At 39.7% G+C, this 25,049-nt stretch overlaps 1 protein-coding gene across 1 annotated transcript in view; it reads left to right on the top strand.

The window, feature by feature from the left end:
* The window catches only part of SLC35F1 (solute carrier family 35, member F1), a 413,530-nt gene that overhangs the window by 326,302 nt on the left and 62,179 nt on the right, over positions 1 to 25,049 (top strand). Inside the window, exon 3 of the mRNA XM_011937350.1 lies at positions 2,385 to 2,512. Within this exon, the coding sequence (XP_011792740.1) occupies positions 2,385 to 2,512 (128 nt within the window). The remainder of the gene's footprint in view (positions 1 to 2,384; positions 2,513 to 25,049) is intronic.

The following is a 25,049-nucleotide window of genomic DNA, read 5'->3' as shown; positions in this document are numbered from 1 at the left end:
AAGTGCTGGGCTTACAGGCATGAGCCACCACACCCGGCCAGAACTTTCTAAAAGCTCTTCAGATGATGTGAATATAGAGTCAGGCTGAGAATCACCGACTGACAAGACAAATCCTGACAGATGTGTTGATTGTCAAACATGTAAGGCAAGTCAGAGAGGCAGAAGAGCTGTTCAACGACTGCCAAAATGATCTGACGGTGAAGAACTGACCTTGGGGATCACATCTACCAGCCTTCTCATGTGCAAAACTGTGAAAAGAGTGACTCATATTCTAGCACTGGCTCTTGACATATTCAGACAGTATTTCACAGGGTTTTTTTTTTTTTTTTAAATTCATTAATTCATTCACTCCAAAACACTTAGCTAACCCTTGCTATATGTCAGTATGCTAGATGCTATGGATAAGTATATGAGTAAGACATTAACTCTACCTTTGGATAAAAGCACACAGTCTAGCGAAGAGTCAGTAATCACAATCCTATGAAAGGATAAATCAGAGATGGATGTGCATTGCCCAGTTGGGGAAAGGGGTTAGCCAAAAGACCAGAGAAGGGCTACATTTTGAAAAATGAATAGGAGTTTGCAAGATGCGGAGTGCAGTTCCCTGAGACAGAAAGACTTTGTGCATGCTTGAAGGCTTGAAGGCTATGAGAAGTGTGGCTTGAAAAAGTAGGCTGGAAAACTGATTTGACCACCAAAGGTCAAGTGACCCTTCTCTCCTATTGCCAACTGGCCACAACTCATGCTTTGGCAGTCTGTATGTAACTGACAGCTTTGTGCTCACATGTCTCCATAGGGTTGGAAAGACCACGTCATATCATGGTCATTGGAATACAGCTAAGAGCAGAAATCAGTAGCTCAAGGTTCTGACAGTGGTCCAAATACAGCTAAGGATCCAGTGTTCTGCTGAGGCTTTGAGGACCAGCTGAAGTACATCTCTAGTACTAAAGATGTGTGTCACTGTTTAGGCAGCCTCTAAGATGGCCTGCAAGGATCTCTGCCTCCTGGTATTCACTTCCTTATGAAATTCTCTCCCCTTGAATGTGGGCTGGACTTATTGACCCTTTACTAAAGAATAGAGTAGAATAGAAGTGTCACTTTTGAGGAACAGGTTATAAAAAACTGATCTTCTGTCTTTGGTTTTCTCTGTCTCTGTCTCTCTCTCTCTCTCTCTCTCTCTCTCTCTCTCTCTATCTCTCTCTCTCTCTCTCTCTCTATCTCTCTCTCTCTCTCTCTCTCTTTGTTCATCCTGGGATAAACCAAATACCATGTTTTGAGGCAGTACTGTGCAAAGATCCTTGGGGTAAGGGGCCAACAGCCACCAACAACCATGTGAGTGAGCTTGGAAGCAGGTCCCTTCCCAGTCATTCCTTCAGATCACACTGCATTCCTGGTTGACAACTGGCTGCAACTTACTGGGAGACCTTGAGCTGGAGACACTCATTTAAGCTCTAACCTAGTTCTTGACCCACAAAAACTGAGAGATAGTCAGTATTTCTTGTTGTAAACATCTCTGTCTCTGGATACCTTGTTACACAGTCATAAATATGGTATATAGTCACCATTCACTGAGTCTCTGTATATCTACATCCTCTATGAAGACCCCACAGGTTGGCTACAGAGAGTTATTATTGTTCCTGATCCTGATTGCCCTGCCTTGAAAACTAAGGTTTATCTCAGGCCTGAAATATATGTCAAAAGAAGAATGAAGAACTAAGAGATTCAGCTGTTCTGATGCTACCAGTTTAAAATGCAAGATGGTGACGATTATAGTTGTTGGCAGTATTAAAAGTGTTTTCAAATGGCACTCCTTTTCATCTGAGAGTGATGACCCAACTTCCTCTCTCTTCCCATCATCCACAAACCACCAGAGTGCATGCAACATTCAAAGCTGATCAGGAACTCAGGATAGCATCTCAGAGTCTTACTACAGAACTGCTGCCAAGCACAAGCCTTTTTCTATTTGGTTCTTTTCATTTTTATCTATTTCATCACAATCCTGAAATTTAGGATGATTTGGAATGTGTATGTTTATGCAGCCTTTCTGGTACACTTTTCCTTTTATTTTCATATGATATAAATATTTTATCCTTCATTTATTCACACACAAAAGATGTTTTGCATGGTAAGCTAATAACCTGCCCAGTCTTACTCTGGCATAGAAACTAACTTGAAAAGCCAAATCTGCAATAAAGATAATTTGCTAAGTAAAAACATGTGGGTATCTGATACCTTGATTTTGTTTAATCAATTTAATTTGTTTAAATATTTGGTAAACTTAAGGTTAAAAATATATAATGTTGCAACATATTAGAATTCTTCTAAATATACAATTTAGTCTGTTTCAGGAACCTAACCTATTTCTTCTTAACTTTGTAACACAGGAGAAGAAAACCTCCTGGCAATTTTACGACGAAGATGGTGGAAGTACATGATTTTGGGACTCATAGACCTGGAAGCAAATTACCTGGTGGTCAAGGCTTACCAATACACAACGCTGACCAGTATCCAGGTACCAATGGTTCTTCTTCCCTTTTCAGCTTCCTCTATCCACATGTAGTTTACTTTCAGTTTAGTCCTTGAGAATCTGTATACTATAAGTTACTATCTGTATACTATACTATAGTATACAGACTGTACTATACAGATTCTGTATACTATAAGTCTGTAAGTTTTGCAACAAGAGGGAAACTTGTTGTTTAAAATTTAACTTGAACTTTATTTATATATCTTATAATTTTTTAAATTTAAGTGTAATTGGACATCTTTTATCTCTGTTTCAAATATATTACAATTACTGTTGACAACGTAAAAAAATTTGTGGCTTTGAATGCTGTCAATTAATCTTATGTTAGCAGGAGAATTATTAATAAATATAAAAACAAATCAATTTTAATCACAACTTATAACTTTTTAGAATGTTAATAGACTTTGATTAAATAATCAAACTGCTTAATAATCTTTTCTTTTAGCTTTTTTAATGTGTAAAATTTGCAACCTGAAGGGACAGGATTTTTCCTAAAGGGACAAGAATTCAATGCTTAAAATGTGTTATGCCTGAAGATAGCTACTGTGTTCCTCTCTCCCTTCTTCCCTCTCCTTCTCTTTCTCACACACATGAACACACACACACACACACACACACACACACACAATTGCAAGTTTACCTTTGCTTTTCACAGTTTTTGACAGACATATATATTCCTCATTGCACTGTAAATTTTGATAAACTTAACTATTTTTGTTTCATCTTCACTTCTTTTTATATGGCAATATTATTAATTCCATACCATTGCAAAGCTCTAGGATAAAACACAAAACAAAACATTGTTCTCATACTAGATTTAGTTTAGTATGGCCTGCCATCTTGTCTATTTGCTTGTGAACAGCAATAACAAAAATGGAGAAACAAATAAGCAGCGAAGCACTTGAAAAAATTTAGATGAAATACAGTGGGTGGGAAACTATCTAAACCTGACTTAGTTTTCCTGCCATCTGATTTTCATATGAACTTCAAAGATAGCTTGAAATGAAAGTAATTAATGGTAGCATTTTTCCGGACCACTTCCATTTGCACGTTGTGTTTCAAGAGCTTTTGTGCGATCAGATTCCTAGTAAGGTGCATATTTAAGAGAATAGGTAACTGATAAGGGAGACCTGAGCCTGTCTGGCCACTTTAATCCTTAGCATCCCGTGACTTTTAGACTGATGTTGGAAGAGATACAAGGCAGTAGCAAGATGCCCCATGAGACTCCAGAAGGAGTGCATTCTTGGCACTTGCCTTTTAAAAACATTTCCTTGTATGAAATCCTTTCTCTCCCTTTTAGAACTTTCTCTTCTCCAACTTTTAGAGCCCTGCTCTCCCTAAAGTTGGCCTTCTTGTTTCTTTTTCATCTTTTCCAAGATGAAAAGGAGACTCAAAATGCCCCCATGCACAATATATTACATTTCTTTTTGTTAAAACATATATTTGGGGATACTCTCTATTCTCTATACATTGTCAATGCTGTTAGGACATTTTTAAGGATCTTGAAAGCAAGGACTATGACTTTTTAAAATTAATTTATAAATCTACCTGGTATGGCATCATGCATAAATTAGCATTTAGACATAAACACACCAATTATAAATATGATTAAGCCATCACCTAGGACTTCCCCAATTACAGTTTCTTTATTTTGCGTAAGACCTCGTGAATTTTAAGAAAACACACACACACACACACACACATACACACACAACGGTTGCAAATTCCAGAGGGAGAATAATTCAGTGCACAACTTTTTTTTTCCTTTGTCTCACTTTTATACCCAGGCTGGAGTGCAGTGGCAGAAACATGCCTCACTGCTGCCTCAACTTCCTGGGCTCAAGCGATCCTCTGGCCTCAGCAACAAGTTGCTGGGACTACAGGCACACACCAACACACCTGGCTAATTTTTGTAGTTTTTCTAGAGATGGGATTTCCCCATGTTGCCCAGGCGGGTCTCGAACTCCTGAGCTCAAGAGATCCACCCACCTCAGCCTTCCAAAGTGCTGGGATTACAGGCATGAGCCATGCGCCCGGCCTGGGTGTCTTCTTTAACAGCGATAGTTATAATGTCCTTCGTATTCACCTCTCCATACAATAAAACTTTAAAATGGAAAAACCTTTTAGATACGTCATAGTTGCTCCAGTAATTTGGTATGCTGGGTGCAAATGAAATGAGTTTCATAAAATTGGTGAATTTACCACTAATTTAATTTTGAAATCTTCTTATATTTTTATGATAAATACTAATACACTGGAAAAAATTATGGAAATAAAAATTATTGGCAGTTTATATATATCAGCATTCATTATTCAGTGCAATCTGAAGTTGTCACTAGAAAGAAACATTGCTTCTTTCTTTCCACCTCCCCTCTCCCTTTCTCATCTTAGAAATGGTATAAGAATATTTCCCACTATAGATGTCCCATAAACACCTAGGTTTCTCTCTCTTAAACACACACACACAATTTGCGACATTTTTAAAATTAATACCCTGCTCAAAGTGTTTCTATTACTTGGAATATCCTTTCCGCCTCCATCCCCTACTCATTGAAGTCCTATTTATTTCAAGGTCCTCTGTACCTTAGGATGCTTTCAAATTATAAATAAGGGAAAGCCCAGCGGAAACTGTCTTTTGAAATAAAAAAATTTAAGCTGGGCATACAGTTGTGCACCTCTGTAGTCCCAGCTGCCCAGTTACTGGGGAGGTTGAGGCCAGAGGAATGCTCGAGGCCAGGAATTCAAGGCTGTCCTGGGCCATATAGTAAGATCCCATCTCTTAAATAATAGTAATAATAATAATATTATAATAATAATAAAGGGAATTTATTGATTCTCATAACTGGAACATCTAGAAAAAGGATGATCTTCAGGATAGTTGGCCAAATAATATATCATCAGGGGCTCATTTTTGTTTTTCATTTTTCCCATGTTTCCCCTCTACTATCCTTTCTGCTAGATTTATATTAAAGCAGGCTCCTCTCATGGTCATGAGATGGGTTTGAGCACAAATTGGGGGTACATGTCCTTCTTCCTTCATGTCCAATGACAGACAGAAAAGATACTTGCCCACAACCATTGAATAAAAGTCTGACACTATATTCTGATTAGGCCACACTAATGGCCAAGGAGAATGCTGTTAGTTAATTAGCTTAGACCTGGAGTATCTGAATCAATAGAGGATGAGATTTCTCTCACTGGTTTAGCTGAATGTTTGCATATTCCCATCTACTCCACCAAACTGTGAGCTCTTTCATAGCAAGGATAATTTCTTGTTCACCTTTGAATCTCTAGTACCTAGAGGAAACCCCAGCACATACTAGATACTCAATAAATGTTTAAAGAAGTTAATTGTATACATTGATTTCCAGTATTTTGGAGCACAGGAACTCCCAATGGCCCTTTATCTAAATTTAGAGGCCCCCAGAATGTTCATAGAGGTAGGGTGCAGAAAGGGTGGGAGGAATGTCGTCTTCACACCAAAACTGGACCCATTAGCCCAGAGTCAAGATGTGTTAAAGGACCTAAGGGGGAAATGAGGAGTGACTTTCCTGTTCGGAACCATAGTTGGCGTTTGTTTGTTTGTTTTTTTTTGAGCATTGAAAAAATTACAACAAATTGTTTAAGTTCAGTGAGTTTTTTGTTTGTTTGTTTTTAAGTTTTTTCAAGTATGTTTTGCCTGTGAACAGTGACAATTTATTCTTAATAGTTGGTCCCCGATCCTCAAGCATTTAGTTCAAACCTATGTTCTACACCTGACACTATATCCATCCTGCCATCTTTCTCAAGTTAGCCATTTGACACCCTATTTAATGCTGCATTCTATGAAAAGGTTTATTTTAATTCTGTAGTAAGAAAAATTATTTCAGTGAAATGTCAATTAGTCTTCACTGTAATTTACTGAGCAAAAAACAGGGAAGTAAAAAGGCAAGTTGAATCTAACAGTTCTAGAACCGTTTTGCTACCTATAACAAATAAATCTATTAAATAATAAGTGATCAGAACAGAAGGCGTTTCCTCTGTGAGCCATGTTTATAGTGCTGTGTAGTCAGTTCCACCAATCTTTTATTCACTACAGATTGGTGGAACTGACAAGTACCTAAAACAATTTTCCCTTGTTTCTATAAATATTAATTGAACACATAATATGTGTTTTACTTATATTAATCAATAAAGAAGACACGTTTATTTAGCATCTGAGAAATGCACTAGTTACTGCAGGTGATATAAAGAGAAATGAATCAGCCTTGCCCTACTGGAGCTTATGAACTTCTAAAGGGGATAAGAGGCACAGCTTAATGGTAGTAACACCAAGTGTGGCAAGAGAGCAGACACTTAAGTGCCATGATTTTCAAAGGAGGCAGAGATGATAGTTGTATGAAAAGTCAAGAAAGTGTCCATTCAGAAGGGTCTATGAGACTGGATAAAATGTGGAGAGGATAAATGTGGGTATAACTTTGCATATGAAACACACCTCATAACAGAAGTCTGGGGGCCTAAAACTCAAGGAATATGATTGGAGAACAATTATTTTCATCTGATTAATACAGTCACTTCAAAAGTAATTACTGAATACTTCGTGTTCAAGACACTGTATTAGGTGGTGAATACACTTGTACGCAAACATAAATCCTGTACATATTCTCACAGAGCTTCCAGTCAAGTGGGAAAGGCAGCTTTTAATCAAATAACCAAACGAATGAAGGTATAATCAAGAATAAACATTCTGAAGGAAATCAACACAGTTCCCTGGGAATGTTTGTCAAAGCAATCTAATCCAAACTGGAAGGCTTGGGAGATCTTCCTGAAGAACTGATGGTGGAACTGAGTAGATTAGTTGGAAGGGAAAGAGATCCAGGTTAAGCAGACAGCGTGTTCAAGCCCCTATGTTGGGATGGACCATGGCAAGGATGAGGTTCCAAGCAGGGTCACGTGTCTGGGCAAGGACACCAAAGAGAAGAGTGACACAAGATGGTGAGACAAAGAGGCAGGGGTCAGCCCCCACAGATCTGGGTGGCCAGGCCAAGTGTTTGGGTCTTTAGGCTAGTACCACCAGAAGCCACTGCAAAATTTTTAATCTGCAAGGTAATGTGACAGATTTGAGTTTCAAAGACCATTGTGGCTGGTATGTGAACAGATTGAAGCAATAGGTACTCAAAAAGGAACAGAGGAAGCGAGAGCCAAGAGTTAAAGCTGGGCCATATTGTAGAAGGTCTTTGATGCCAGGATGACTTAATGTTGTAGGTAAAAGAAAACCTGTATTTTTCTTAGGAAACAAATGATAGTATGTGACCCAAGCACATTTGTTTTAACAAGAGAGATTTCATTAATAACTGGCAGAGCACCAAATGCTCTTGTTCTCAGATTCTCTCAAAAACAGAGATGTAAACAAAAAGGCATAAAGAGTCACTCCCTGCTCAATCCCCTTGCCCTTTCAGTTTCTGCACGAATGTCACAAACAATGGATACATGAAGCTTGAGAGGAAAATATATATATATATTTTCCTCTTATAATATATATATTCCTCTTATAATATATTATATTATATTCCTCTTATAATATATAATATATATAGTCCTCATATATATTTTCCTCTTATATAAATATATATATATAGCTACAATTTCCTATGAATCTATAATCACTGAAAAAATATCGTTGCAATTTCCTATAAATCTGTAATCACTGTAAAAATATAAGATCCTTTGAACTCTTCACACAACTTTCCCCAATGGTGACATTTTCTATTACTTAGAATAATGACAGATCCAGGATATTGACTGTAGAACTATTTCACTTTTCATACATTTTTACCTTCACGCGCGCGTGTGTGTGTGTGTAGTTCTATGCACTTTGGTCCCATGTATAGGTTTATGTAACCACCACTACAATCAGGTACAGAATTGTCCCATCACCACAAAGGAAATCCCTTGGAGCTACCCCTATGAAGTCCATCACCCTCATCTCTGTCACTGGCAACCACTAATCTGTTCTTCATCTATACAATTCTGTCAGCTAGAGAATGCTGTATAAAAACTGAATTATACAGTATTTAACCTTTTGAGATCGGCTTTTTTCACTAAGCATAGTGTCCTTAAATCCCTCTAAATTGTTTCATGTATCAATAGTTTGTTCTTTTTTATTGTTGAGTAGTGTCCCATGGTATGAATAAACCAGAATTTGTTTAACCATTTACCTGTTGAAAGACATTTGTGTTGTGTCCACCTTTAGGCTTTTATAAATAAAGTTGGTGTGAACATTCATGTGCAGGTTTTTGTGTCAATAAAGTATTCATTTCTCCTGGATAAATGCACAAAAGTGCAATAGCTGGGTCATATGATAAGTGCATATTTACTTTTAGAAGCTGTCAAGCTAATTCCCATAGCAGCTGTACCATTTTACATTCCCACCGGCAATGTATGAGACATCTATTGGTTCTCCATCCTCACTAGCATTTGGTGTTACCATTATTTTTTTATTTCTGGCAACTTAAAAGCCATGTAGTAATATTTCACTGTGGTTTTAATTTGTATTTGCAGAATAGCTAGTTATGTTGAGTATCTTTTGGGAAAAAATATTTCTAACTTTTGCTTTATAATCTGAAGCTAAAAAAGTTAACATTGACAAAAATGATAACATTTATGCAGGAAAAAGATGATGAAAGATATTGAAGTGAAGAAACCCAGCTGTTTTCCTTATTAGAAAGTAAAAAGAGAGATGGTAGCGTTATCATGTTGGATTTATAAGATTTTATTCTAAAGATGCATTTGTAGGCTTGTGTATCTTGACTTGTAGAGAATGAATAGATTGTGCTGTGACTTTGAGAGAGATTAGCAATGACATTTGGATATATTTTCAAAGCTATGCTATTTTTATAACTGTGCTATATGAACCATTACAGTAGAAATACTAGCTGTATGACTTCTTATCCAAAGATTATTCATCTTTTTTCAGGCATACAGACTCAAATGCAAACAGATTAAACCAGTGTTTCTGTGAAATAAGAAGAAAGTGTATCTCTTCAAACATGATAGTTTGGTAATTAAAATTCACTCACGTTGGGAACAATTTCCTGTACCCTTGCTAACCATGCTGAGGGGTCTGAGCCTCTGACACCTTATCCCCTCCTTCACACAGTGCCTATTTCACAGCTCTTCAGATTCTTTAAGCAGTTTCCATCAAGAGTGAAGGACAAGGAGGTAATCCTTCCAACACTGATTATTTTCTTTTCTGCACCACTCCTCTGATATGGGCATGTTAGTAGAGATTAATACAGAACAAATGCCAGTCTCCTTAATGTGTAGTGTGATATCCAACCTTGAGACTAATTCCACAGGGCGTATAAGACATATGCATGCAACAGTTAGTCTCATCACTTGATGTAACTCTCAGGCCTTCCTGGGTTCACTCTTTCTGAATTTCCGTAGGTTAAGTTGTGTCAAATACAGAGAAAGGCCAAGTTGTTTGTACTTTTTCATATGTCTAGAATCTCAAGTTTAAGCCATATGAGTAGCTTTGGCATATATATGACTTTATTGATTAAGAAATGCCCTAGACCAGGCACGGTGGCTCATGCCTGCAATCCCAGCACTTTGGGAGGCTCAGACAGGAGGATTGCTTGAGCCCAAGAGTTTGGGGAAAGCCTGGGCAACATAGCAGGACCCCAACTCTACAAAAAAAATGCCTCAGCTAAATGCTAGGGACACAACCCTTGATCAGACCTGAGCCCTGCTATGGGGCAACAGACAGCTATAGTAACACTTAGAATACAGTACAGTAAGCGTGATGATAAACGTCTACAGTCAGCTCCATGGAGGCACAGGAGAAATACCTCCCACCCTCAGGTTTCACGTAAGTGTGGTCCCATAGTCAAGAAGTATGCCAGATGAGAGAAAGTCACCAACCAGACTTCTAAAGTTTGTAGCCAACTTAAATGTTGACCTCTGTGGATGAGCCAGGGAGAAAGCTCGCCGATGTACATTAGAAACGGGTCCCAGGAGCTAGGGTTTATGACTATAAGCTCAGCTCTTAAGGCTGTATTTTCCTCTTTATCCTTGCTGTTTTTACCTGTCCCTGATGCAGGGCTGTGGAAGTTCAATGACTATTCAAACGATATTCTTAAAGTACATTAAAAGGCAAAGCTTTTAAAACCAGACAAGTTCTTGCCCCCAAAGGAAACATGATATTCCAAATCTCTTTCAGATTTCTTCGATCCAGACTTCCTATTGCCATGACTGTGAAAATAACTTAAATATGTAGCAGTTCAAATCTAGCTATTTGGTTGGGTGCTGCACAGTTTCTGTCAGACTTTTGTCCTGATATGGGACATAAACACCTGCATATCATCAGAGGAACACAGTAGAGCTATTGTCAGTCTCTCTTTAGTTCCATTACTATGCCCATTCCTGGACCATCGTTAAATGCATTCTCCACAACTGCCTACCACAGAAGGTGATGTGGGACAGGTGAGCCCCAAAGTGGGGCTTAGCCCACAGGGTTCTTGGCTTTGCCCAGGAAAGAATTCAAGGGCAAGCCAGAGGTAGAAGAAAATGGCTTTGCTGAAGCAGCAGTGTTGTTACAGCTCTCTGGCTGTTCCTGTAGAGTGGAGCTACCCCATAGGCAGAGATCAGAAGCTTACAGCAGTTTTGCAGTCATATTGATACTCATTTTAAATTACATGCAGATTAAGGGGTGATTTACGCAGAAATCTGTAGGGAAGGGGTAGTAACTTTGGCAAAGCCATCAGAAAGCAAGGGACGTATCTCTCTCCCTTTCCTTCAACTACATTCTGTAACAGCCATGTTTGCAAGATTAGAAGACATTGTATTTGATCCTGTCTGAACTCTTTATTCATTTCTTCATCTTCAGTTTCCTTATAGGAACTGTCACTTTCTACTTTATATGATAATTGTTTATTTATATATTTTCTCTTTCAAGTTTGTAAAAATCCTTGAAAGTGGGACCTGTGTACTTGGAACTTAATAAGCACTGAATCAATTCCTAATGTTTGAATAAATGCAGAAACAATTCATCTTTGTTTCCTTCACAGTATCATGTATGTGATAGATGCTAAAAATATATCAAACATTTGAAAACAAGTCAATGAATGAAAGGATGAATTTCTAAAGGCCAGTTATTGGGTAAGGCAACACAAGTGACTTCTAGTAGTTTTATCACCAGTAAGTGCATTTATTGACACAGGACACAGGTATGGAACACTAAACACCTTTTCAGTATTCTGCTACGGTCTGGAAGTGTAAAGATGACTAAAAAAAGATCCCTTCTCTGAAGAAGCTTTAAGTATTATAGGCATAGAATGGATGCAGATTCATTCATGCTACACTTGGATGTTCAAAAAACTGTACTTTCTTTATATTCTATAATAATATAGATCTAATCTTTATAATGAACCTTCCTCCAAACACCCTCCAGCTGGCTAAGTAGCAGTAGGTGGAGGGAAAAGACTGACTAAATGTAAAACTTGCCAATCCCTTCCAGTTTAAAAACTCTCTTTGGATAATTTGGTTGCTTTTGGACAAATGCTCAGCCTCTCAGACATCACAACCCCCACACTCATTTCTGAGATGGTCTGCGGATTTCTAGGAGGTTTGTGTGACCTTGTGGCCTGTTGTTGGTCCTGTGCATAATGTCCCTAGGGGCAGCTGGCTAGTAGTTGGATGTACACCTGCTGTGCTGGACACGGAGCTGCTGTCTGGCGTTCTGCTGGCCTCTGCTGCTGTCTCCTCCCAGCAGTTGTCTCTGTCTTCTGGTGGACTGCTCCCACTTACGCTTGATTCTCATTGATAAAGTGAACCTCCAGATGTGAATGCATTTGGTGTCCAACCTTGTGATTCCTGCAACATAGACTGTTCCCCACCTCCCAGCCTGCACACCTTCTCAGGCAGGGCACACAGATGTCTAAACATCTTCCAGCAACACAGGAGCGAAGGACAATTCCGGCACCTTTAGTGCTCTGCTAAGCACACATTACTCCAGTTGTTCTCCGATGTGGCTTCCTCAGCTTGGTGTGGGGCTTGTGCCCCCTCCCCAAAAAAAACCTGATGCTTTTTTTTGGTTTTTTTTGGGGGGGGTTCCCTTCAAACTATCTAGCATTCCTTCTATGCTCTGGGACTTCAGAGAGGGCACATCTTGGGCACATATGACTTAACACTTGTTTCTCCCTTGTCGGTTTCCTTTCCTCTATGCACAATCAGTGGATGGGAGGGAAGGACAAGCTCTCCCTCCCTCTCTCTCTCTAGCATGGACTGCCTTGTCTCCCATCTCGTCTTCCATCCTCCTTCCAGGGATACCAGGCCCGGTTCAGCCTCGAGGGAGAAAGAGGCAACCTTTCACATTCTGGAAGAAACTCTGTTATGGTTGGCAGTGTGGATTCTTGATTTGTTGGAAGGAGAATTTCAGAATGTAGAATCCCTTATTTCTCCAGGACCCTGATTTCCGAGATGCTTCCTTGCTAAAGAAGTCAAGAAAGTTAGCTTTGGGTTTTCAAGCTGATCACTGACCTCTTTGTTCTATAAAGGACCGGCCCTCTTTTTCCTCATGGCTCAGTTTTACAGGTAGATGGCTGTAGGGAGCATGATTCAACCGGGGAAATTAAATTTCCAAACTTTTATGCCTATTTTGCTGGAAGATAGATCAGTAAATGAATTACCATGCAGTGTGAAATGTAGTAAAATGGAGCTACATACGAAATGCCATGGAACTACAGAGGAGGAGTGACTGGCTCTACCCCATGACAGAAAGGACTCCAGAGGCAACACGTGAACAGGATCTGTAAACCTAGATTTTACTGACAACATGAATCTGACGATAAAGCAGGCCACTTGGTTCTCTGGTGATTTTCAGCTCCAATAGTGCACATAGACAGGTTATAAATCAATGAGGTGCCCTTACATGTTTGTTTTCTCTTTTTGAGCATGAATTTTCTCACCTATAAATGAGAATAAAAATCCTTTCCCCTGGTGTGATCATGGTATGCAAATGCAACATTGTATTTGATGGTCCACTAAGGCAAAAATGATGCAACCAACAAAAAAATTCTATTATTCTTATTCTGCCATCAGCTCCTAATGCAGTCTCTAACTCACTCCCTGGTGAAATTCCTCAGTCCTTCCTACTAAGTGACTTTTAACAGTGTCCCCACTGGTCTCCTGAAGCCCTCAAGCTTGCCTGAGATCCATATGACAGATGGCCAAGCTGGGACACCCATTATCTTAGCAATGTCTCCAGCACATAATAGATGCTCAGTAATTGCCAGCTTCTGTTACTCACATATTTTCCACCTCATCTGTTCTTTCCATCAATCCAATGTAAGGAAAATACATAAAGAAGATACATTTTGCCTAACCATCCCATCCTCTCATACACTCTTACTCTTGGTCAACAAATTTAAGAGGAAGGGTGAATTTCAGTTGCATGCGAAGTAATCTAAGTGAAAGAATTTGCTGGAGACAAGGACAAGGTTAGGAAACCCGCATTCCAATTAGCTTTGCCGCTGACCGATTGTGGTATTATATCAGGTGAGACCATTACCAATCAATGGAGGTGAAATCTCATAAAGATTAATGACGCTGCTGCTAGATATGAACAAATTCTTCCAGCCCACTCTGTTTTAGAGTGAAAGTACCAAGGGAAATTGTACAAACAAGTGTGGTAGTACCCTACCTGCAATCATGTTTTCCCAGTACCAGGAGCTAAGCTTTGTCTGCAATGAATGTGTTCCCAAAATAATATTTTCAAATATATTTTTGCAAATGATTTTATTTTTAATATACTGGGAAATACACTAGACAATTTCTTATAAATCAAAAAATCATTTTGTGCTATGACTAATAAATCATATTTTTCCTTAGGTATTCGTTCTATACACTAAATCTGTGAAGAGGAAAACACTTCTGTAGTCCAGTATTACACCACACACAAAGTTTCCTACTTAAATTCTCAGAACTAATGGATAAATTACCTGGCATATTTGGTGGATAAGTTGGATAGGCAAATATATCATTCTTCAAAGTACTATCTTTCAATAGTATATACTTATTCTAATGTGGCTACCATTTAGAATTTCTCTTTTGAAATCTCCTTCAGAACCAGTTTTAAGTCATTTAAGTTTCTTTATAATTTATCCTTCATTTGAATCCAGAAAGTATTATCTAGCATAATCCAGCATTTTGGTTCTTTCCAAATAATAAAACCTACCCAAAAAGCATGAGCAATTGCTTCCATTAAGGATATTCCAATGAGTGCTGAGAGGCAATTTCAAAGAGTTAATATATTTTTGAGTGATGAAAGATTCATTAAAATACAACCATAACCTTCCAGAGTGACTATCTTGAATGACAGCCATGTTCAGATGAGTGAATTCCAGTGCATTACAGAAGATTAGATATGTAAACACCTGCACATCCTGCTCAATAAGTGGTAATTTTCTTCTTCCCTTAAAAGAACTTCCCATTATTTTCAAGGCACACCTTTAATTATGCATGAACAAAACTGGAACAGTAAGCAGAATAATGGCCCTTCAAAGAAGTCGATGTTCTGATCCCTATAATATGTAAATATGTTACTTTACATGGCAAAAAAGACTCTGTGGATGTTATTAAACTAATGATGTTGCTATGGTGAGATTATTCTGAATTATGTGGGTGACCTCAATGTAATCATAAAGGTTCTTTGAAGAGAAGTCCTTTGCAGGAGTCAGAGTGGAGGGAGATGTAACAATAGAAGTGGAGGTCAGAGTCAGGGAGAGACTTGAAAACACCACAATTGCTGGCTTTGAAGATGGAGAAAGGGGCTACAAGCCATGGAATGCAGGCAGCCCCTAGAAGCTGAAAAAGGCAGGGAAAGGGATTCTCTCCTAGAGCCTACAGAAGGAACACAACCCTGCCATCCCCTTGATTTTAGGACTTCTGACCTCCAGAACTGTAAGATAAATGTGTGCTGTTTTAAGCCATTAAGTTTGTGGTCATTTATTGCAGCAGCAATGGAAAACTAATACAGTTAGAGACAGTATCCAAATCCTCCCCACCTGCTATAGATTGAGTGTTCGTGTCTTCCCGAAATTCATATATTGAAATCCTATCCCCCAATATAATGGTATTTGGAGGTGGAGCCTTTGGGAGTTGACTAGATCATGAGGGTGGAGCCCTCCTGAATGGGATTAGTGCCCTTATAAAAGACACCCCATTGACCTCCCCTGCCCCTTACCAGGCATGCGAGGACACAGAGAAATGACTGCTCTCTATGAACCGGGCAGTGGGTCCCAACCAGACAGAATCTGCTGTCTAAGTCTTTGATTTTAGACACCAACATCCAGAACTGTGGGAAATAAATTTCCGTTGTTTATAAGCCACCCAGTCTATGGTATTTTTTTTTTACAGCAGCGCTGATGGACTGAGGCACCACCCTCCAGGCAAGTTCAAAGGCACTGATCTTCTGAGAGCCTTCTCCAAATAGAACCAGAAACATAAGTGTAAGAGCAGGTTCTCCTGCCCACCCGTACTTGTGTTTCCCTTGTTTGAGAAAAGTATCCTGCCCAGGAGATGTTCCTTCTTTGTGGTTACTAAGGTGCCAATTCTCCCAATACTGCCTAGATGGGCTCCTTAATAGATGCACTTGAAAACACTTCTGTACCTTGACTGGTTCCATTGACAGCCGTGCTCATTTTGAGTCTATCACTGTAAAAAAATTCACCTGTAATAAATGGTTAAAGTGGGAAAGTGTCCTTTCATGTAAAATAAGAAAAAGAAAAACTATGCAAAGCCTGCTACCATTGGCAACACTTTTGAGGAGATGGGTTTGTTCATAAATCAGTAAAAGCCTGCGAGCTGCTTTATGATGGAAGGTTACAGTCTTATGGCCACTGAAACTTTTTAAGACTCAGACAATGAGAATGCATAGAAACCCCAGCATCTGAGAAAATAGCAGGAATTATTTTTGTCTCTCTCCTTCCTTTCTTCCCTCTTGTTTATATCTTCTGAGTTGGGGCCATTTCTAATTCAAGAGCCTCTGAACAAGAAGACAGACTGTGACTGGGCATTTCCTGAGGCCATTAAGTAGGGGGATCTGTGAGTAGTTTGGGAGCTGTGACACCATCTGGGCCAGAGAACGATGACAGGAAGTAGCAGCTGCCTAGGGCACTCACCTTTGATTCCCCGTGCAGAAATCATCTCAATAAGTAGATTTATACAGTACAGCTAACTTAATGACAGTGGAGCTCCCCAAGTGGTTCAGAGTAATAGAAATTATTCATTGCTTCATTGGTTATTCATTCATTCAACATCTACTATCTACCAGATGATGCAATGAGCATCTCAAGACTTTTCTCAACTGTCATCTTTTCAGTGAACTCTTCTCTAACCACCCTGTTTAAAATTGCAACCTCACACCCGCTCCTATGCTGCCTCCCCTCTCTCCTGTTTTATTTTCCTCCATAGTTCTTATCACCACTGATAAAACTAATTTTACTTAATTGGCTGTCTTTTCTTATAAACTCTGTAAGGGCAGGGAATTTTCTTATTACCTGGAATTTGTATTTCGTAGGGTAGTGCCTACACACAGAAGGTGCTCCATAAATATTTTTGAATGAATTCATAAAATACTTATAGGATCACTACTGTGTGTCAAGTACCACCCTAGCTGCAGGAGATAAAACTGAGCAGAAAATAAAAAAATTCCCGTCCTTAAGGAAAGGAATTGCATTTTAGCATAATCAATACAATTCGGTAATACAGAGATGTATGGGAGCCCCTCAGGGGGCACCTAATCTGGATTTAGGGAGCCAGAGAGGGCTTCCTGGAGGAAGCATTGGCTAAACTGAACTCTGGCAAGGGAAAAGGACATGAGAACTCCAAACAGGGGGAACATGTGCAAAGAAATGAGTCCTGGCGGCCAGGTGCAGTGGCTTACACCTGTAATCCCAGCACTTCGGGGGTCCAAGGCAGGTGAATCTCTTCAAGTCAGGAGTTTGAGACCAGCCTGGCCAACATGGCGAAACCTCATCTCTACTAAAAAATACAAAAAGCTGGATGTGGTGGTGCGTACCTGTAATCCAAGCTACTCAGAAGACTGAGGCAGGAGAATGGCTTGAACCCAGGAGGCAGAGGTTGCAGTAAGCCAAGACCATGCCACTACACTCCAGCGTGGGTGACAGAGCCAGACTCCATTGAGAGAGAGAGAGAGAGGGAGAGAAACAAGAAGAAGGAGGAGGAGGAGGAGGGAAAGAAGGAAGGAAGAAAGGAAGGAAGGAGGGAAGGAAGGAAAAGAAAAAGAAAGAAAGAAAGAAAAGAAAGAGGAAAGAAAGAAAGAAAGAGAAAGAAAGAGAAAGAAAGGAAGGAAGGAAGAGAGGAAGGAAAGAAGGACGCAAGGAAAGAAAGGAAAGAAAGAGAGGAAGGAAAGGAAGGAAGGAAGGAAGGAAGAAAGGGAAGGAAGGAAAGGAAAGGAGAAAGAGAAAGGAAGGAAGGAAAGAAAGGAAGGAAAGAAAGAAAGGAAAGAAAGAGAGGAAGGAAAGGAAGGAAGGAAGGAAGGAAGGAAGGGAGGGAGGGAGGGAGGGAGGGAGGGAAGGAGGGAAGGAAGGAGTCATGGCCAGGAACAGTGGCTCATGCCTGTAATCCCAGCACTTTGGGAGGCCGAGGCGGGCAGGTCACTTGTGCTCAGGAGTTCAAGACAACTCTGGGCAACATGGTAAAATCTCATCTCTAAAAAAAATACAAAAACTTAGCTGGACATGGTGGCATGTGCCTGTGGTCCCAGCTACTCGGAAGGCTGGGGTGGGAGAATCACTTGAGCCCAGGTGCACTTCAGCCTGGGTGACGGAGTGAATAAAGGAGTCAAGAAAAACCATGGTATGTTAAGGAATGGCTTCAGCACTGAGTTTGTGGTTGTGTTTTGCGTGTTTTTAAAATTTAATTATTTTTATTACAGTAAGAACCCTTAACATGAGCTCTACCCTCATAAATTTCAAATGCCCAATACAATACTATTAACTATAGGCAAATGTTGTACAACAGATCTCTAAAACTAACAACTCTTGTATAACTAACAGCATGGAGTTCGAAGGAGGAAATGAGCAAAAAAGAAGATGAAAAAGAACCCATTGTCACAAAGGGACTAACTTATAAGCCATATGCGTGAGTTTGGACTTAATTCTGAGCATTTCTACTGTAGAAATAGCATGATGATATTTGTAATTTAGAAAGATCCCTTGCATGATCTGATCTCTTTTCACATGAGATCAGACAGGCAGGACAAGTAAAGAGATTCTAAATAGTTTTAAGTGGCTAAAAAGAAAGGACTTGGTGACTTATTGGGTGTGTGAGTGAAAAAGAAAGATCAGTTCATGTTTATTTGTTCAGGGCTCAGCAAGTATTTTTTGAGAGTATATTATGTATACTTTCCCATTGGCAACTAGACATATAGCATGAAGAAGACTGTTCTTACCTTCATGAAGCTTCCTTTCTAAGGCATACTTAGGTTTTATTTTCTGACCCTCCCATCAGAATGTGTGGGAGTAAAATATGCATAAATACGGGGAAGAGAGTTCCAAGCAAACAGGACAGTATAAGAGTGAAGAACTTGAGCATGGCATGTTTAAGAAATGGAGAGAGTGAAAGAAGTTTCTAGTAGTAAGAGACTAAATTCAAGACCAAGATGAGGCAGATTATATAAGGCAAAGTCAAGGAAAGGAGTTTGGATTTGCTCTTAGAAAAATTATTAGAGCAGGGGACCGATGTGATCTAATTTGTCTTTTTAGATTGTGATTGCTGCTGGTGGAGAACTGACCTTTAAGGAGTAGAAGTGGATGTGATTAGACAGTCAGGGGGCCACTAAGTGCATGATGATGACTTGAAGCCACTTGCTAGCTGTAGACGTGGATAGAGGTGGTTTGATGCATTCAGTAGATAAAGCCAATAGGATTTTCTAGCATTCATAGAGTGGATAGGGGACGTTGGAAAGAAAAAAAAAAGAGTCAAGAATGGTTCCTTAGTTATTGGCCTCAGTCACTGGGGGATGGTTGTGCCATGTGGTAAAATGAAGAAAACTGGGGAAGAGAAGATGTGGAGCAGAAAATCAAAGCATTCTGCTTTGGTCATGTAGATTTGAGTTTCCTGTTAGACATCCAAGCAGAGCTTGGTATAGGTAGCTGAGTATATGTGTCTGGAGTTCAACAGAGAGGCTGAAACTGGAATTATGCATTTGGATGTCATTCTCATATAGATGGCACTAAAGGTCATTGTATGATTAGATCACAGTGGAGTGGGTATAAATAGAAAAGAGAAGAAAATGAAACTGAGCCATGGGCCACATTCAGAGACTAGGGGAAAGCAGGCTGAGGAGAGGCTAGTGTGGTAGAGGAGAACAAGGAGAATGTAGTATGTCCTGGAAGCCAAGTCAAGAAAGTGTTTCAAGGGGAGAAGTATGACCTCTGATTGTCAGACACTCAGGATTCAGACCTGAGCAACTAAGTTACTGCTGGTCCCATTCAGGGAAGGAAGAATCACAAGAGGAGGAATAATCTGGGAACTAAGATGAGTTAAGTTTGAGCCATGCTGAGCTGTGGGGATTTGAGGCACATTCACATTAGATAAGTAGGTGGTGATACGGCTGTGGAGTTCGGGAGATAGATCCAGATTTGTGAGGTACATTTGGAAGTCCTCAGCATAAGGATGATTTTTAAAGTCAGAACGGTAGATGAAATCATTCGGGGTAAATGTGCAACAGTGAGATGAGACACTATGGCAAAATCCTGAGAACACAACATTTGACAGATGAGAGTAGATGCAGGAGCCCATAAGCCAGGAATGCATAAAGGAGTCTGAAGAGGCCCGAGGGATGGAATCAAGGGCGGGGGTGGTTGAGAGCACCAAAAGAAGGAAGGAGTGTCAGATTCTTCGCTTAGTAAGAAGAGGATTAAAATATGTCTGCTGGGTTCAAAAACAGGGAATGTTTTTGATCCATTTTGATCATGTTTGGGGAACAGAAACCAGATTGCAGTGAATCGAGGTGTTGAATGGATGCTGATGAGATGGAGACAGTGGCTAAATGCAACTCTTTTTCAAGAAGTTTGGCAGGAAAGGAAGTAAGAGGTGGGTGACAGCCAAAGAGTGGCACATGTAGAATGTGAAAATAAGACAGCCAAGGATTGATCCCTCAGAAACACCAACTTTGAGAGGGACCAAAAGAACAAGATGCATCCACAAAAAGACAGAACAAAGGGCCAAAGAGGTAGGAGGGAAAAAAGACAGATAAATCAGGAGAGGGAAAATTCAAGGGGACAGTAGTTAGCAATGCCAACTACTGCAGAGAGGTTTAGTAAGATAAGTCAGAAGCAGTCAGGCAATTTAGCCTTGGTGATCATAGTGAAAGGAGCTGTCAGTATTGCTGTAGCTTGAGGCATGAATGGGTCTGACCAAGATGCCAGACGCAGTAAGTGTAGATTGATCTTCACAGGCTGGCTGTGAAGAGGAAAAGATAAATAGCCACAGAGCCAGTGGGCATCAAGAATAAGAGCAGGACCTATATGGTGAAGGAACGCAGAAAGCAGAAAGGGATGAGGATCCACGAGGGAAGTGGGGTAGCTGCTGGAGCAAGGCCTCAGAGACAGCAGAAGGGGAGAGGGGAGGGTTCCAAAGAACAGAGGGCTGAATCACCTTCCCCACCAGGCAAGTCCTTAGGGAAAGAAACTGAGTGTCAACTGGAGGAAAGAAATGCGTGTTCATTGGCAGCTGTCCACCTGCACCTGGATGTAGAATATTTTGTTCATGGTGGTATCCTCTGCATCTATAGCAATCCTGGTCACTTAGTAAGCATTCAATAAATATCTTTTGGATGAGTAAATAAGTGGCTAGTATAAGGTACTAAAAATCTGATTTTTGCATTTTTCTTGCTCTGTCACATAGGCTGGAGTGCAGTGGTATGATCCTAGCTCACTGCAGCCTCAAACTTCTGGGCTCAAGTGATCCTCCCACCTCAGCCTCCCAAGTGGCTGGGACTATAGGTGTGCACCACCACGCCTAGCTTATTTTCATATTTTTTGTAAAGATAGGGTCTCACTTTGTTGCCCAGGCTGGTCTTGAACTCCTGGCTTCAAGTAATCCTTCCACCTCCATTTCCCAAAACACTAGTATAGATGTGAGCCACCACACCCGGCAATTTTTGCTCTTTTCTAACAAAACCTGGAAATAAACCTAGAAATAAAACCCAACAAGTACAAGATGTTTTCCTCTAGCTTTTGAAATTGTTTCTCCCTACTATTTTAATGCAGTGAGGAATCAAAAGTAATGCAAAATTAATGTAGAATTAATATTTTATCAGAAAACTTTTATTTCCTTCAATATGCACTTTGAAATGTGTACTTGCTTTAATGTTACTGTTAATGTTGCTATGTTCATGAATTCTAAAAATTAGAAATACAAGTTAGAGTTTGGCTGACTTAAGACAACCACTTCTCCAAAAATACCCAAGGTAGCCACACAGTGTCAGAAAAGGAATGGTTCTAATTCTCATGCACTTTGTCTTATAACCTATACTTTATTTAACATAAAAAATGCAGAGGAACACCCCCAACCAGTGACCATTTTTCAATAGTCTCAGAGTTTTCTCTGTCTCCTATGGTACTCTCAATGTAAGAGAGAGCTCACAGCTGCTAGATTGATTTGAGGCTAATCCAGTCTAGACAACGAGACGACATATAAATCCTATATAGTTTCTGCTCCACCTGGGCCTTGATTACTAAACTTGTTTTATGTAAGGAGAATAGCAGACCCGTGATCACATCCTGGCTCTGACATTGCTAGGTGACTTCAGGAAAGTTACCTACTATCTTTAGAATTCCATTTCCTCATCTGTACAATGGGAAAAATAAGAACATGTATCAGGGAGCCTGGCATATAGTAGGCACTCGGTAAATGTTAATTCCTTGCTTTTTACTTTTATAATCTGGTTCGCTGATGATCAGAACGTGTTTTTAAAGCTGATAAAGGCTTTGATGATACCCAATGATCCTCAACCAGAGGGATCTTGCCCCCTGGGACAGCTCTGCTCTCACCGAAGGCAGATTTCCCCGCAACTGAGCTAGAGAGCTTGTGTCTAATTATCTGTATCTTCCGGTCACCTAGATTTCTAGGTACTTGTCCCAGATTTTCAGTGCATAGCAGTGTCATTTTTTTCTTTCTTTCTTTTCTCCTTTGAGAGCTGAAGCCAAAAAAGTAGAGCGAATAAACTTGAGCAACTAGAAAGTTCGAATGACTGGCACAAGGGGACATATATAGTTTACACATTTAAATTCCTATTTGTAGGAAAAGACAAGGAGTTTAGTAAAAATAATTTTCTGAATCCAAAAAAATAGGGTATTTCCTGGAAAAAGTCTGTTATATATAGTCAGCACAGTGACACATTTGATTAGTTTAGCTCTCTTGGACAATGTGATGGAAACATGGCTTTATCCAACATGAATATTTTAAGACAGTAAAACCTAAACAGTAAGTTCTAAGGTATAGGGTTTGGGAGGGGAGAGGGTTATGAATAACATAGCTCTGAGAAGGAAAAAAAAAATCTCAGGGAGAGAGTGTAAGAGAGGCAGTGGCTGTCTACCAGAAAAGTTTGTTCCAGATGAAATATACTACTCCCTGGAATTACCCTCCCGGTCAGATTTTCAAATGCCTCTGGGATGGTGACAAATCCAGGCCACAGAATTAAAATGGTTATTGATTGTATGTGAATGTATGTTGCACAAAATATTTTCTACTCTCTTCAGCTGGACTGTCAGCCTAAAGAAGACTTCTGGGGTGTGTGTGTGTGTGTTTTACTGAAGTTTGTCCTTTTAAAGATCCTTCCCTATTAACACTTCAGTTTTACTCACTGGAGATGGATTTCTCTTTGTCACTTTTAGAAACGTGGGAGAATTGCCAATTAGAAGCAGAGGAAGGGAGAGTGGGGAAATGTTCTCTTTCCTGGAATCACCTACCAGTTGCCGCAGGTTTAGCCTCTGACAGCTGGGCCACTTGAGGAGAGCTCTTTGCTTGTGATAGCCAGAGGGGAGCGTTAATGAGGATCTGAAGGCTGGCAGAGGAGTCTCTTTTGGGTACAGACCGTTAGAAAGAGGGATGAGGTCACCTCATTATGCTCTGTTGGAATGGGAGAAGTTTTTTAAAATAAACTTTTTAAAATAAACCATCAGCTTCCTTTGAAAACACTAACCTGACTCTTGTAGATTTTTACACTCTCATACATAACATGTGTTGTTTTATATATTTTGAAAGAAGTACAGATGCTCCTGGACTTATGATGGTGTTACATCCCTATAAACCCATCATAAATTGAAAATACTGCAAGTCAAACCATCCTAAGTTAGGGACTGTCTGTATATGCTCGAGAGAGGAAATTTGGAAACCACAGAGAGTTTGGGCCATGGAGTTGTGAAGATTCAGTTATCCCATTCAACGATAACCATTGTTAACATTTCATTCTTATAGATTCTGATTTTCTCCATCCAGAAATTTTTCTGCCTAATACTATGATATGTAGATATGTAATCAAGAAACAAATTTTTACATGAACGTGTATGTCATCTAAAGCAAGCATGGTATAGAGGGAATGTAGAAGGACTCCTGTCCTTCCCATGAGACCACCCAGATCAGGGAAAACTTGCATTCCCTTCGAAAAGCTGAGATGATGGGAGAAACTAAGACTCTCTCTCTCTCTCTCTCTCTCTCTCTCTCTCTCTCTCTCTCTCTCTCTCTCTCCTCTCATCTTTCCATTCCCTTCCTGCTCCACCCCAAAGAGGAAATAGCTAAATTTAATATCCAGTTGCGGACTTTACCACTTGGTGGAGATGTGATGCTTTAAAAGACAACTGAAAGTTTTGAGGGAAAAAATTCTACAGTGCTTCATTTCTGCCTGCTCTATGTCCCTTGCGGGAAAGACCCCTGAAATACAGAGTCCGAGACCTGAAGACCATTTCCCCCAGGATATCTGGCTAAGAAAGTTTAGGCTAAGTTAAATTGGAGTGGGAGACTGGAGGCAACACTGCCTTCTCCAATTTAAAATTAATACAGCTGGTTTAAAATTAATACAGCTATTTGATCTCCATTTGGTTCTTGGGGTCTTTTAGGTGAACCATGTAGAATACAACCAATTTGACCTACAAATATGGCAGTTTCAAATGAATCAAGCTATTATTTTCTGCCAGTTAAACCCAAGAAGAGAGGAAAACTAAATGATTGGAACCACAGCATCCAACATTAAAGAAAAAAACAGAACAGGTAGTATTTTAGACACAAAAGACAGTCTCTAAATAGACATTTTACTAGAATGGAAACATAATACCATACTCAGCTTTTCTGAAGGTAGTTAAAAGCCATAAGTTGAAGATGAAAAACAAGCATTGCCAAGTTGTTAGGTTTTTTTTTTGTTTTTTTTTTTATTTTTTTTTTTATTATACTTTAAGTTCTAGGGTACATGTGCATAACGTGCAGGTTTGTTACATATGTATACTTGTGCCATGTT

This window comes from Colobus angolensis, unplaced genomic scaffold, assembly GCF_000951035.1.
Source record: "Colobus angolensis palliatus isolate OR3802 unplaced genomic scaffold, Cang.pa_1.0 Scaffold100, whole genome shotgun sequence".
Classification (NCBI taxonomy): Eukaryota; Metazoa; Chordata; class Mammalia; order Primates; family Cercopithecidae; genus Colobus; species Colobus angolensis.
The sequence above is the reverse complement of the archived record's forward strand: the minus strand, read 5'-3'. Positions and strand labels throughout refer to the sequence as shown.